We start from the raw sequence: 15,276 nt of genomic DNA on the forward strand, positions 1-15,276 counted from the left end.
GGTTAGCAGGTCCCTTTTTAAAGGCTTGGTTACTATTTTAATGCATGTCTCTAAAAAGTGTCTATTTTTGGTTAAGGTCTCCAACGAAATTTCAATCAATATGGTCTCTGAAGTCACTTTTTGCCTTAACCCTCTCTTTTCCATGATAGCTCCAGAACTACATTAATTTTCGACGAACTTGAGACAAATCGAACCTGCTGTATACTACAAGATTATTATTCTATACTCATCAGATTTACTATTTTAAAACAACCAAAAAAATTAAACTGATTTTGAAAAAACACTATTTGAAACATTGTTTGTTCAATTATAAAATGCTTTTTATAAAGAAAAAGTTTATCAAAATCGTGGGAAAGATAAGATTTATCTTTTTGCAGTGAATTCTGGTGGAACATTCTAGAGGCTTCCTTCTGGAATACTTTCAAGAACTCCACCAGGAGAGCCACCAGCAATTTTTCAATTTATGCTTAGAGAAATTTCTTCAGAATTTGGTCCAGAAAATTTTAGAGCACTCCTATGGTTCCTATGTCTATTAATTTCACAGATTATTCTGAAGAAAAATCTCAGTAGGGTGCAGAACCACTTGGGCATTTCCATGATTCACTTTGGCCGAATTGCCTGAAACTTTGCACAAAGAAACGCATAAGTACGCCGTATATTGTGACCAAATATGGGATCTGTAGCTTTCAAAAAACCCTCACTGTCGAAGCGAGTCAAAAGTGCCAAAAATAAGATCCGGCTCCTATTTCCTGCAGATGTTTTTCTACTTATTCTCGCGTTCAGTATCATAAGGGCGTAACTGCAGTGATAGATTTCTCTTTATCGATTTTCTCTTTAGCTAGTCATATGGCCGGGTGACTGTTTTGAACTGCTTTTTTCGAGTCAGTAGAAAGCATTCATCGCCCTTCTTCATGCTGTATCGCAAAATATGACGAAAATCATTTAATTTTCATGTAATAACCCAAAGAGAACATCGACGAAGAGAAATCGATCAATGCAGATACGCCTGTATGATACTGAACGCGAGAATTATTTCACCGATTTCTCCAACTATTACTTCTTCCCATAGGTCCAACAGAATTTGTTCCCCAAAGGTATATATTAGAGTTCTAGGAAATAAAATCGATATTTTTACAAGAAACAATAATTCCTACACATTATGGGGACGGATCTGGTGTAGTGGTTAGAACACACGCCTCTCATGCCGAGGACCTGGGATCGAATCCCATCCCCGAGATAGTCACTAAAAATTTCAGTGACGACTTCCTTCGGAAGGGAAGCAAAGCCGTTGGTCCCGAGATGAACTAGCCCAGGGCTAAAAATCTCGTTAATAAAGTTAGAAAAAAAAATCCTACACCTTCTTTCATTTGATCCAAACATTCTTATTGGGATTCTTTCAAAAATGTATACACCATAACTCTAAAAGAAGACGAATGCCATCCAGAATGAGTCGAAAAAAAAATGAAATTCGTGCTCGATAGTCTTCGATTTGAATTGAATTTTGTACATGATTTTGGTATGGTGGAATAAGTGTTTTCCATAGAAAAATTGATCATTTTGACTCAAGAATAACCTTAGAAAATGGCCTATATGTTTTTGCATGCAACTCATTTGAAAAATTCTAACTCCGAAACTGTTGATTTTAGGGAAAAATGTTCTATGAAGAAGTTGTAGTGAGCCGCTTGGACTATAAGAAAAAAAATACACTGAAAAAATATTTCATTTTTCAAAAAAAATCAAAAATAATACTTAAATTTTGAACTACACAAAAACCCCATTTTTGACATTTTTTAAATTTTCATCAAAGAATCTTGATAGTAAATAGATGTTTGGGACAAAGTTTCATGATGGGAAAATATTTTTTTATAAAAAAGTTTTTCTAAGAACAACTTTTGGCCGATTTTCAAAATTTAGATTTTTTGTCAAAATAAATATGTTCTGATGATACAATAAGAATTTTGAAACCATAATGATAATATGTATAATTTCTCTAGTAGTATCCATAACTAGCCCTGCTGCAACAAACCATTCTGCAGCCATAGGTTATCAGCGCAAGCTGATGGTGGCTAAATAATAATCATCATCATCATCAACAATTTCTCTAGAAGTAGCCATTTTCGAATTATATTGAGTTTAGTGCAAAGAAAAAATATTTAAATATTAAAATAGGTCATTTTCATTAGTTATTCACGATTCTCCATCAAGGAAAATAAGTAAGTGGAAAAAAATATGGTCCTTACTCTCGAAAACGTATTATTGTTGATTGAAAATCGCGATTAACTAATAATAATGCCCTATTTTAATATTTAAAAAATATTTTTGCATTAAACTCGAAATAATTCGAACATGGCTACTTATACAGCCATTCCATGAAAAACCGATCTAGTGGGTCTCCGAATTCCGTGCAAATTTGCTATTTTGTTCCTTATCCGAAATAAGGATACACGTATTTTTGAAGTTTTTGATTAGGGTGACCATTTCCGAAATAGGGTGACCAGAAAAATCGCGATTTTGCAAAATTTTTATTTTTAAAAAAATTATAACTTTTGAACCGTTTGACCGATTTTCAATCTTTTTGGACGAAATGAAGGCTAAAGATTTTGACTTTTCGGGAAAAATATAAAACTTCACAAAAATTGTGTTTTTTACATGAAAAAACTCAATAGTTTCCGTTTTTTCGTGTTTTGAAAGCCTCGGGACCAAAGGGGCTATTGCTGCTCTCATTTTTTCTTAAAAGTTCAGAAAATTTTACGTATACTGTCAAATTTTCAGCGATGTATGTTTTTTAGTTTTTGAGATATATTTTTTTGAAAATAAAAAATCAGTCATTTTTCATCGGCACACACTGTAGATCTCAGCGCATTAGATTTGTAATGTTTAAAAAAAATCATAACTTTTGAACAGCTCAACCGATTTCCAATCTTTTTTTTTATGGAATGAAAGCTTAAGGTCTCAACTTTTCAGAAAAAATAGAAAACTTTGAAAAAAAATTTTTTTTACATTAAATTATATGAAAAATCTAAAAAAAAAAACTAAAAATTTTTATATTTTTTCACGGTTAAACATATTTTTCAATTTTGTCTGAATAGTTGAAATTTTAAGCTTTCATTCCATACAAAAAGATTGGAAATCGGTTAGGGTGTTCAAAAGTTATATTTTTTTTAACATTACAAATCTCACCCTATTTCGGAAATGGTCACCCTAATCAAAAACTTCAAAAATACGTGTATCCTTATTTCGGATAAGGAACAAAATAGCAAATTTGCACGGAATTCGGAGACCCACTAGATCGGTTTTTCATGGAATGGCTGTATAGAGAAATTAAGAATGTATTTATTTTGACAAAAAACCAAAATTTTGAAAATCGACCAAAATTTGTTCTTAGAATAACTTTTTTATTGAAAATGAACCTATATTCGAAGTTTTAGGTAAACCAAAATTTATGTCTTGTAACTTACTGTTTCCCAAATTTAGATACAATAATTTTTCAGAATCATTAACTTGTTTTCGTGAAGGTCCCTTCATGAAATGATGTGAAGGGTTTTAAAATTCCTTAAAAAATATCGATTCCATCTGAAACTCTTGAAGAATTTTCTCAGGTATTTCTCCCAGGTCTTAAATGATTTTAACTTTACATTTTTCTAGAATTTCTTGAAGGATTTCCTCTGAATTATATCTTAATAAATTCATAAAAAAAGAATTCTGTATTTTCCCAAAAATTTTACAAGTAGTTCCAACAGATATTTTTCCAAAAATTCTACCAAGAGTCCTTAAGAGAATCCTTCAGAAATTTCTCAAAAATTTTTTCTGAGATTTCTGAGAAATAGTGTCGGGGATTCCCTTAGAGGTTACGCCAGGGTTTCCCTTTGAAGCTAAATATTCATCCAAACACCTTTCCATGGATTTTTTTTTCCCAATTTGTTTTCAAAGATTGTCAATGGGAAACTTGTAAGAAAATCTGTGGGCAAATATTTAGTGAAATACTTTGAATATTTTCACCCAGATTTTGTAGAAGGTTCTCATGGAAAAATATTGGATCTATTCGTATAGAATTTTTCGTAGAAATTACTGGAAAATCTCTTTAGAAGCTATTCAAGTATTCAACTAAACAGCTCGAAGATTTACTGTCATTCCTTGATGATAGCATGAACATTCCTAAAAATCTCTTTACAAATTCCCGAAACATGATGAATTTCTTAATTGGTTGAAAAACAAAATAAACTTCTTGAAGAGACTTTTTCAGAAGTTTTTGTTATGAATTATGAGAGAATTCCAAGAGATTCAAAAAGGGCTTTACATAAACCACGATCGTTTTTGGATTTTCGAGAAATTTGATTTTTCCTTTTAAGCAAAATATTCTTCCAGGCACTTTTCCTCCTTGTTTTTATTAAATTGTTTTTGAAGATTTTTCATGGGAAACTTATAGGAAAATTCGCTAAGGAAATCCTGGACAAATCTTTAGTAAAATAATAATAATGTGGGCTTCGTAGCCAAGCGGTTAGCGGCGTCAGTCGTTTAGGCGTATTGTGCTACAGAGTGTGGGTTCGATTCCCGCCCCAGTCGGAGAAAACTTTTCGTCAAACGAAAAATTCTTCATTGGTCCACTGGTCGTTCCGTGTGTCCGTTGTCTAATGTAAGTTATGTTCAGTCTGTGCAGCCTTATGGCTGAAGACGGTGTAAATTGTCTTTTTTTTAACAAAATACTTGCAATATTACCCCCGAGATTCCTTGAAGGGTTCTCGTGAGAAATATATGGATCGATTTGTGAAGAAATTTTTGATGGAATTACCGGAAAAGCTCTAAAAAAGCTAAAAGACTAAACTTGTAAAGCATTCCTTGAAGAGTAATGTGGAACTTTTTGAACATTTTTATTAAAATCATAAAAGTTCTAGAAGAGCTCGTAAATGAATAATCGCTAGTCGTGATAGAATTTTGAATGAATCCTTGGAAATATTTTAAAACCAGGAAATTTTTCACCCCTGACGGAATACCTGAGTAAATGCATAGAAGAATTAAAGAATAAATTATGCCTAAACAACATGGACGATCGTTCGGTAATGTTCCTAGATGAAAGTAGATGAATATCGAATTCAGTGCCATCCCATTATTTTTCAAATTTGTATGGGCCGTAACCTTTGGCCAGACCCCTTCTTCATCCTCCCATAGATGGCTCAGTTGTTTTCTCTTACTGACATCTGACAGTGTATGCATCCCTTAAAAACCCCTTCGAATGGCCCTGTGATTCAAATGTCTCTCCATCAAAGCCCTTTCGGACTCTTGAACCTCATAAAAGAATGTTAAAAAGGGGTCATAATGAAAGGGGGTCATAATATACGTAAGGGTTATTCAAAGCGATTTGAAATGGAATTTGAATAGGGAAATATTAGAAAGAAATAGGAAAATAAAATATCAACTGGCGTCGGGGTTGTTTACGCCTTTTTTACGACTTCTCCTGAATCTAATAATGGGGTGTAAAAAAAGGGGTTACAATCGAAGAGAGGGGGTCATAACGAATTTCATAGATAATTCAAAGATATTTGAAATAGAATTTGAATTGTTAACGGTGAGGGATGTTTAGAAGTACAATGTGGTTCTAGTTCCTCTCTTACGCTCTTTCTGGGGCTGGTATGCCCCCAAAATAATGCCTTGAAGTCTTTGGAGCCTTACAACAGCCTTGTGATTGAAACTCGATTCTATACATTTCAAATTTAAGATGCTTATAGAACGAAGCCACACCTCAAATTTTCAAGAGCATAAAACTAGAGAACCGAACCCATAGGTACGAACCAATAAAAGGTACCAGAGTCGAAAGGTAAAATAATTACTTATTAGTAAGATGCTACTTGAGATAGGTAGACATGACAGGTATTATCTTCAGATCTCTTATCTCTTATGTCAATCAAAACAATATCTTGATTTGATGGTCAGAACTTCGCTTCTGCTTGGGTATCGGAACATTAGATGGGAGTCAAAATGGAAGGAGGGGTCATAATAAAGGTGAGGGTTTTGCAAAGATATTTGCAATGAAATTTGACAATGTTTGTCCCCCTAAAACTCTATCGGATACTTATTCACTTCTCTTGAATCTCATAAGGAGGTGTAAAGAGGGGGGCATAATCGAAGCGAAGGGTCATAATGATTTTTAAGAAGATTCAAGATATTTGAAATACAATTTAAATTGTTAACATGAGGGATATTAAGAAGATATTGAAAAGAGTACAATGTGGTGCTAGTTCCTCTCTTAAGCTCTTTCTAGAGCTGGTAAGCCCCCAAGATAATCCCTTGAACAGCCTCGGAACATATTTATTGAGTTTCTCCATAGCTTTTAGCGATTTTGCAGCGGGCTCAAGATGGTTGATTGAAATGTGGTTCATGTATTTTATTTATTAAATTGATTACCAGGCTGAATATAGAAAGCTTTTGATGTGTGCTTTTGATATGTATTTACCGGAAGCTGCCAATTTCTGTAATAATTTTCTGCTATGAGAAAATACCGTGAAATTAGAGATCTAAGACAGGGGTTGAATTCTGAGAAAATTGATAATATCTCGCATTTATCGCTCTCTGTAACAATCATGACCCGCAACACACCATGAGAGTCTGTTTATCGTTGAACATTGTCAAATTCGTTCTTAATTGATTTCGAAGCACGATCAAAGCAAGCGAAAAAAAAAACATCGCATCTGAATCGGTCCATGATCGGCAATGATTTGCAAGTTGTAACAAGCTTGATAAATTAAAGCAGCCAACGAGAGCCCCAAAGAGAGAGCGATGATAAAACCCATATCTCTCGCTCATTTACCATTGGGGTAGGTATTTTACTTTACTGGCATGATAAACAATCTCCGAACGTCCTATAGCAATGGCGCTCCCCTGGTTTGAAGCTTGTTTAGATAGGTTTTATCATGCACTGTAATCCCCCGATACAATCAGAGCCATAGCAGTAGACGATAAACTGACTCTCATGAGATGTTGCGTATCATCATTGTTACAATGAGAGATACTCTCAATTTTCTCAGAGTTCAACCCACTGACCACTTAACGCTATAGGTAAGTGCATTTTGAACCACTTTTCCCTACAACCACCTGGGCTAAACGTGTTGAACTTTGCGCAATCTGACAGAACGAGCAGATTAGCAGTGTTGTGTGATTTTGGGCAATGAAAAACTTTCAATTTCGGCAGTACCTCCGTCGAATTAGTCCCATTCACCGCGCGAAATGAATGCGATCGACAAATCGTGCAAGGCCGCCATTTAAATTTTGGCGTGCTTAAGCATTCTCTCTTGCTGCATATATCTATCTTCGACTTAAAGTACTGCGAGGGGTAAAGCCAGGGATTGCATCTAATTTCATTTTGAGCGCTTTCCGAAAGTCGATGGGCTGGGCCGGGCCACAAACAGAGAGAATGCATTCACATTCAAAATCGCAGTAAGCCACATTCAGCAGCAGCGCAGCACGATTCCACCGATTTGCGATTGCTGCGATCCATCGCACCGTTCGAAAACGAGGGGCGAGACACTCAACATAATCCACGGCAATCAATTTTCGACAATTTTCCCTGCGCCACGCAAAACAATGCGATCCGGATAATTTCCGCCGATTCCGCGGGAGATTACTATCGCGCGCCGCAGCCATTAAACAGAGATCGGTGATTGGATTGTTCAGTCGACGGCTTGTGTCGATCGCTGTGTGTGGCCGGTCGCCGGATGTATCGTGTCCAAGTTCAAATCGTTACTGTTGATTTTGTATGGGATTTGATTGGTCAAAATTATTTGATTATAATGAGGATCATCTCTCAACCGGAATTGTCGTTGAGAATTATTAGGAAAATATGTTGAAATTATTCATATTCATTCAAAAGAGGTATCAAATGTCAATGGATCCGTATCTTATCGAATTCACTCGATCATAGTTTGTGGAACCTTATTTCAACTTTCTCCAATTTTTCTCGTTTTGTTTCAGATCTGCAACTGGCGGCGGAACTCGGAAAGACTTTGCTCGAACGGAATAAGGAACTGGAAACTTCGCTCAAACACCACCAGAATATCATCGAAGATCAGGCACAAGAAATCGAGGTGAGTACTTAACGAAAAACGCGTTTGTCAAAAAAATCTTTTGACCTACAGAATTTACTTCACGGAATGAATCTCGTTTTTTGTACTTTCTGTTTTCGGCCCCGTAATGCCTTATAAGCGACTAAGCCCAACAAATAAATAAATTGATACAATTTTTTATGAAGCAGCCTCCGAAGAAGCTTGGAAGCTTCCTTCCAAGAAACTTGGAAGCTTTCTTCCAAGAAGCTTGGAAACTTCCTTCCAAGAAGCTTGGAAGGTTCCTTCCAAGGGGCTTGGAAGTATCCTTCCCAAAAATCTTGGAAGATTCCTTCCCAAGAAGCTTAGCAGCTTCCTTCCCAAGAATCTTGAAAGCTTTCTCCTCAAGAAGCTTGGAAGCTTTCTTCCCATGAAGCTTGGAAGCTTCCTTCTCAAGAAGCTTGGAAGCTTCCTTCCCAAGGAACTTGGTAGCTTCCTTTCCAAGAAGCTTGGAAGCTTCCTTCCCAAAAAGCTTGGAAGATTCCTTCCCAAGAAGCTCAGAAGCTTCTTTCCCAAGAATCTTGGAAGCTTTCTTCCCCAGAAGCTTGGAAGCTTTCTCTCCAAGAAGCTTGGAAGCCTCCTTCCCAAGAAGCTTGGAAGCTTCCTTCCCAAGAAACTTGGTAGCTTCCTTCCCAAGAAGCTTGGAAGCTTACTTCCAAGAAGCTTGGAAGGTCTCTTCCAAGAAGCTTGGAAGATCTCTTCCAAGAAGCTTAGAAGCTGTCTTCCAAGAAACTTGAAATCTTCCATCCGAGAAACGGGGATAATGCTTTCTAAGAAGCTTGGAAGCTTCCTTCCAAGAATAATTCTGAAAATTGTTCGTCGATTTGATTGTTTCCACCTCGTAAATAGTTAATTGAACCCGCTCGTTGTTGGTCCAACTATTACAAAATCACCGTTAATTTACAATGGAGGTCTTCTCCGCTACCGCCATCAATTCCTCAGACCCCGACTAACCGATGATTGCACCATCAATCATCCAACAATTAAATCCGCTTGTATTTAGCCACTAATAACCATCCTCAAAATTAATCGGTGCAGCAATTTTGCGCAAAATTTTGCCGAAAACAAAACATGTGTCCTTCGCGGTGCGACTGGCTGACTTGACTTCGACCCGACATTCCGAAGTCAGCTGACGAAATCACGCACTTGGCATCTTGCACCTATGCTTCTGCTTCGTTCACAAACGGTGCACAAGTTCACGCCTCCGAATCGCATTGGAAAACATCGGCGTGCAATCCTGGCTGAATGGACCCCAAAAATGGTCCGAATTTGAACTGAATTACTGAATCGGAACCATGCGTTCAATGGCCCCGAGTCGAACCGAACCGAACTGCGAGATGGATGGACGGATGGTTGATTTAATTTTCCAACAATTTAAGACATCATTAGGCACCGTCGAATCTCAAACACGGAGAGAAATGATCGAAAATCGGCTCAAAAGGGGGGACAGTGCCCGCGAAAAATTCAGCCTTGGTGTGGATAAATCGATCGAATCATGTTTGTTCGTACTGTTGCCTGCGACTCTACTCCTAGCAAAATCTGACGGACAATGGTTCGATCTGGAACAAATGTCGACTAAAACCTTAAAGTTTCGTTTAAATTTTAAATATTCCTTTAGTTTTGCCTAATTTACATAGTTTTGCTATACTAAATCATAATGCAATTTTGTTTTGAAATATTTCGTGTTCTGTAATGGTACATAAAATAATACAATCATATTGTTGATCTAAATATGAATTCACACTCCTAAAAATTTAACACAAATACTTTATAATGAACTACATACGTATTAATTAGCCTTTCGCTTCTCAGTGTAAATTAGAGACACATATCTTCAAATGTATTTAAACTTATCTTCACAATCAGGCATTCCAGAATTCGTCCTTACACACTAAGATTTTTTTCACGAGCTTGACTGTGCGGATCTCGGTTTTCCAATTTTAACCGAGACTCAGCTATCAAATTGTTTGGTTGCTTAGCAACGAAGCACGATTTACTGATATTCGGCTTTCATTTCCTGAGATCTCCGGAAATTTGTTTGCCGACTACTCGGCTGTACAAATCTCGGTTAAAATTAGTCGTGATTCGGTATTCTAAATTCAGTGTGTAATTTCAGAGCATGATCAAAGCAAGTGAAGAAAAGCATCGCATCTGTATCGGTGCATGATCGGCAATGTTTCGCAAGTTGTAACAAGCTTCATAAATAGCAGCTGCGAAAGAAAGCCCCAAAGAGAGAGCGTTGACAAAACCCATTTTTCTCGCTTATTCACCATCCGGGGTAGGTGTTTTACTCTGGTGACATGATAAACAATCTCTGAACATCTGATAGCAATGATGTACCCCAGGTTTGGAGCTTGTTTAGATGGGTTTTATCATTTTATCATGTGCTGTTACCAACACTACCCCATTATAATGTAGCAGTGCACGCTATGTCCAAACCTGCAGATTATGAAAATTTATTGTACCACGGATTTTCCGTTAGAGTTTAGAATTTGGGTTTAATTTTCAAAATCGGAAAGTTTTAAAATATTCCATCAGCGAAATTTTGATTTTTTTTTTTCACTTTTTAGCTATTGTTTCATGTACAGCTCATGAAAATGACGTTTCTATACGCATTTCAGCCCATACAAAATGTATGAAAAAAAAAATCACCGAGAGAATATTTTAACCCGTATAGGCCTGAGTGAAAGCAAAAATACTAAAACTCTCACCGCTCAGCGAATTCTTAATGGATTCAAATGATTTTTTGTCAGAATACTGGCACACATATCTAGTTTCTAGAAGTGGCCAGAGAAACTCGGAAATATTCCTGTGGCCGGAGTTATTCCGGTGGGTCACTGGGTCAGGTCGGGTGAAAAGGGTAATGTGTGTTTGAGCCCCTGGAGGTAGGCAAATTTCAAGTCACAGATAATTTCCGGAATCAGCTATAATGTGGCCACTATATGACGGAATTTTAAGAAAATTGCATCGGTGTAAACCTTTTTAGAAACGATTGAATTTGATAATTATAAGTTTTGCATTTGATTGATCCTACATTTGACCATTTTTGGATCCCGGGACGCCCCACTTTCGATAAAGTATCCAATTTGTATCCGAATATCTGTGCAAAGCTTATGGGAACGTATTTTAGTGCACAATTATGTTTGGTTTCTACTTTTCGAGAAATTAAACGGTTTAGTATCCAACAAATCTATAGCCGGTTCTTCCGGGCATTACGTCGGAATGGCCACATCCGGTATATTTTAAACGGTGCAAAACTCTTCTTTTATAATGTTGAACATCAGATCTTAAGGATTTATGCAAATTAAAATAATTGTCATTACAAATAAGTAAAGGTAACTTGGCATGTCCCAAAAATTAGATCTCTTTTACCCGACTTGACCCAGTGACCCACCGGAATAACTCTGGCCACAGAAATATTTCCGAGTTCCTCTGGCCACTTCTAGAAACCAGAGATGTGTAAACTGACCAAAAATCATTTGAATCCTCTAAGAATTCGCTGAGCGGTGAGGGTTTTAGTATTTTTCCTTTCACTCAGGCCTATACGGGTTAAAACCTTTCGATTATGAAATTATAGGCCAAATACTGATCTCTAGTGGGAAAAAATCCGAGGTACATTCGATCCTCATAATCTGCTGGTTTAAACAGAGCGTGCAGTGCTGTAGCAATAGACGATAAACAGACTCTCAACATGTGTAGCGGATCATAATTGTTACAGAGAGCGATAAGTGAGAGATACTCTCAATTTTCTCAGTATTTAACCCCTGTTTACAATCTATCTCAATCGAAGCATGGGCCCATATTTTGCCAAAACATCCTCTGTTTGTAAGTGCGTTCTACAGCCGCGTTTCATAAAATTTGGTACAAACTCTGGCGCCTAAGTGAATCATAAATAAAGAAACTCTTTGCCCTATAAGTCATAGGTTCCCAAACTTTTTAGATACATGACCAACCTAGTGCTTAGGCGTATTTTACGTGACGCGCCAGGGAAAATCGTACGGAAAGGAATGTTGTGTTAAAAATGCTTGAGGGCATCCATTATATTGTCCGACGATTTGATCAAAATTTTGACAGACGTGCGAGCAACTGTCGTTGAGACCGGCACACTATTTACACATTGTCTCTTAAAACGATCAAATTTATGCTCGTTTGAAAACTCTCGTCGAGCAAGTAAAGAAAATGCATTCCGTTGGGCAGTTCTTGGCTGCTTTAACTCAGAAATTCCATTGACAATCCCTTCCCAGAAAGTATAAACATAGGAGCTTATCCGTAAAAGTATAAATTTTTGACGGCCATATTGAATTTGGTCGCTAGATTCAATGATTTTTTTTAATTGAACGCGATCTAAAACCGAACGGAACGCGTTCCATTTTTGTTTTACAAGAACGCAGTCATAGAGTACATAATTATGAAGGTGATATATTCCGAAAATCAACAACTTGATGACGTCATTACTATACTACAGTTAACTCTTCCTTACTCGATATTCCGTACCTCGATATCGAGTTAGAGAACCATAGTAAAAGTTGGTTTTCATGGCTAACTCGATGGTCCCTTGGATCGCAGTTGCACTGGTTTTGTGTTCTGTAACTCGATACCTCCCTAACTCGATGGTCCCTTCAATATCGAGTTAGGGCGAGTTGACTGTATTACAAAATGTCACAGAAGCCAAGGTTACTGATATGGGATTATGATTGCTTCAAACCAACAGGTTGCTTCGATGTCATTCCATGTCAATCGTTCAGCCCAAGATTCCGTTGCCATCCATGAAATCTGCCAGGATCCAGAGACTTCGTGAATATATCGGTAATTGATCGCTGAAGAATCAGCGTATTCACTTGCATTCGTCCTTCCGGAAACCGACTTCCGGTCCTAGTTGTCAGCCGCCCATTCGGCATCAGGGGAGGAGTATCGGTGCGCTGGAACGTCAGTACAGTGTTGGAGCTTCGTCTTAGATAAAATATCCTGTGAGCTTCCGTTGGATGTTGCTGAGCTGGAAAACAGATATCCGGGCGAACGCACAACACAAGTAGGCTCCCTAACAGCTGCCGGTAGGGTCCTCTTGTCGATGCCCCCTCTCGTTGCAACCTTTTACTATGGCTGACTTGGTGGGATTGCATTTAGCCATTCTGAAATTGTACACGAACTTCTTCACATGCGCCTGCTGCGAAAGCCGAAGAACTGCTGCTTGTTATTCGAACGCAATATTCATAGCCAAGAAAGCTTCTCCACAATCCGAACCATGGCCTCCAATTTCCTCCCCACGATTAGTTGGTCGTCGACATACAGCGTGATGTCCTCAAAGTCCATGCTACTAATCGGGCCTTATTACGAACAGTTCGATCATCTTCATGTTCCATTACGTAGAATACCCATTTGGTTTTTAGGGGCACACCGTTTGGCTCCAAGGATCTCAGTTCGTCATCGATAGCCTCGAGCCAGTTAGTTCGATCATCCCGTTTCTGGATCATAATCTCGTCAGATTACCATCCAAGTAACAATTACTTGCCTCCACCAGTTTCTTCACTGACATCAAGTTGTGTCGTAATTCTGGAGTATAGAGCACATTCTTCATGATCAACGGCGTTTTCTTGTTGCTGCTTTCGGCGAAAATTCTACTGAACTTGGCTACCAGCGCTTCACCGTATTTGGCCACTTGAATCTTGACGGATGTCTTCAACTTGCAAGTTGAACCGCCGTCTTGTAGCTTCCAACCTCGTGATCTGAAGACAGCTGTCTCCTCTCAGTCAGGTTAATTCTAGTGATTGAAATAAGGTGATTTATGATGTTTGAATGACAAATTAAAGACCTCCATGTCCCTTGCAGATGCCCAAAAATTTATGGCTCATAAGGTAATCTAGAATGCCGTGAAAAGTGTACTGCGATCTGTCAAACTTGGGTACCTTTTGCACTACCGCAAATGCAGTACAAGAAGTGGTACCCATTCTGAGCCCGAGTGGGACTGACCTGGTAAAATCACATCTTATTATTATTTATTTAGTTGGTGTTACATCAATTAATTTGATAAAACCTCGTAAACGATGTTACGCCAATTTACTCGGTCCATGGCTGTGTCCCTCCAACTTCGATTTTGGCCCACGCTATCCAGATCTTGTTGCACCTGATCAAGCCACCTCGCTCGCGGTGCTCCCCGCCTTCTTGTGCCAACCGGATTCGACGCGAACTCCATCTTTGCAGGATTATTGTCCGGTAGTCTTGCAACATGCCCTGCCCAACGCACCCTTCCGGCTTTCGCAACCTTCTGGATACTGGGTTCTCCGTAGAGCCTAGCGAGCGCCAAAGATGGTCCTAAGCACCCTTCGTTCGAACACTCCAAGTGCTTGTAGGTCCTCTTCCAGCAATAGACCATGCTTCATGTCCATAGAGGACCACGCGCCTTATGAGCGTTTTGTACATGGTACATTTGCTGCGGGGGTGAATCTTTCTCGACCGCAGCTTCTTCTGGAGTCCATATAGGCGCAACTTCCACTGATGATACGTCTCCCTATTTCACGACTAATGTTGTTATCAGCAGTGCTGGGAATGGTAATACAGTCGCCTCTTCACATCTCGATATCAAAGGGACCATCGAGATAGGGAGAGATCGATACATAGAACAAATTTTTAACGAATACTAGATTGAAAATCACTCCGTTACCAGGGAAATTAAAAACAAACATGTGTATTTCGTCTTCGCAAACTGTTTTTAATTTCTAAAATCTAGTCTAGTAACCATCGATAATGGACATATTGACATACGGAGAGAAAATTAGGAACGAAAATCACATCGAGATAGGGAGATATCAAGATAAGGAGGATATCGAGATATGGAGAGTGAAAATGTATGCAGACTGAAGGGACCGAAAAAATCATCGACTTAGGGAGAAATATCGAGATGTAGAACATCGAGATGTGGAGAGTCGACTATAGTAATAGGCTTGAATTTCGCGAAAATCGCGTGGCTCTTCCCAGTACAGTAGTTCAAAAACGTGAATCTCATCAAGTAGCCTATGTTGAGTGCATGAATTTTCTAAATCATTAGTGTCATTGAAGGCTCTAAATGCGGGAAATGCAGCGGAAAATAGAACATTTTTCCACAGTAATTTTGGGTTGCCCTTCGCAACACGTATTTTGCTATTTCCATGGATATTTGCCTACAGCAGCGATGAGCGTGAATTTCACTGGC

The 15,276-nt window shown here is 38.2% G+C and overlaps 1 protein-coding gene across 6 annotated transcripts in view; it reads left to right on the forward strand.

The window, feature by feature from the left end:
* LOC5579004 overlaps positions 1 to 15,276 on the forward strand; it is a 511,737-nt gene that overhangs the window by 451,530 nt on the left and 44,931 nt on the right. For all 6 annotated transcript variants that reach the window (XM_021840273.1, XM_021840210.1, XM_021840335.1 and 3 more), the window contains one exon: positions 7,963 to 8,075. In XM_021840273.1, the coding sequence (XP_021695965.1) occupies positions 7,963 to 8,075 (113 nt within the window). The remainder of the gene's footprint in view (positions 1 to 7,962; positions 8,076 to 15,276) is intronic.

This window comes from Aedes aegypti, chromosome 1 (genome assembly GCF_002204515.2).
Source record: "Aedes aegypti strain LVP_AGWG chromosome 1, AaegL5.0 Primary Assembly, whole genome shotgun sequence".
NCBI classification, from domain to species: Eukaryota; Metazoa; Arthropoda; class Insecta; order Diptera; family Culicidae; genus Aedes; species Aedes aegypti.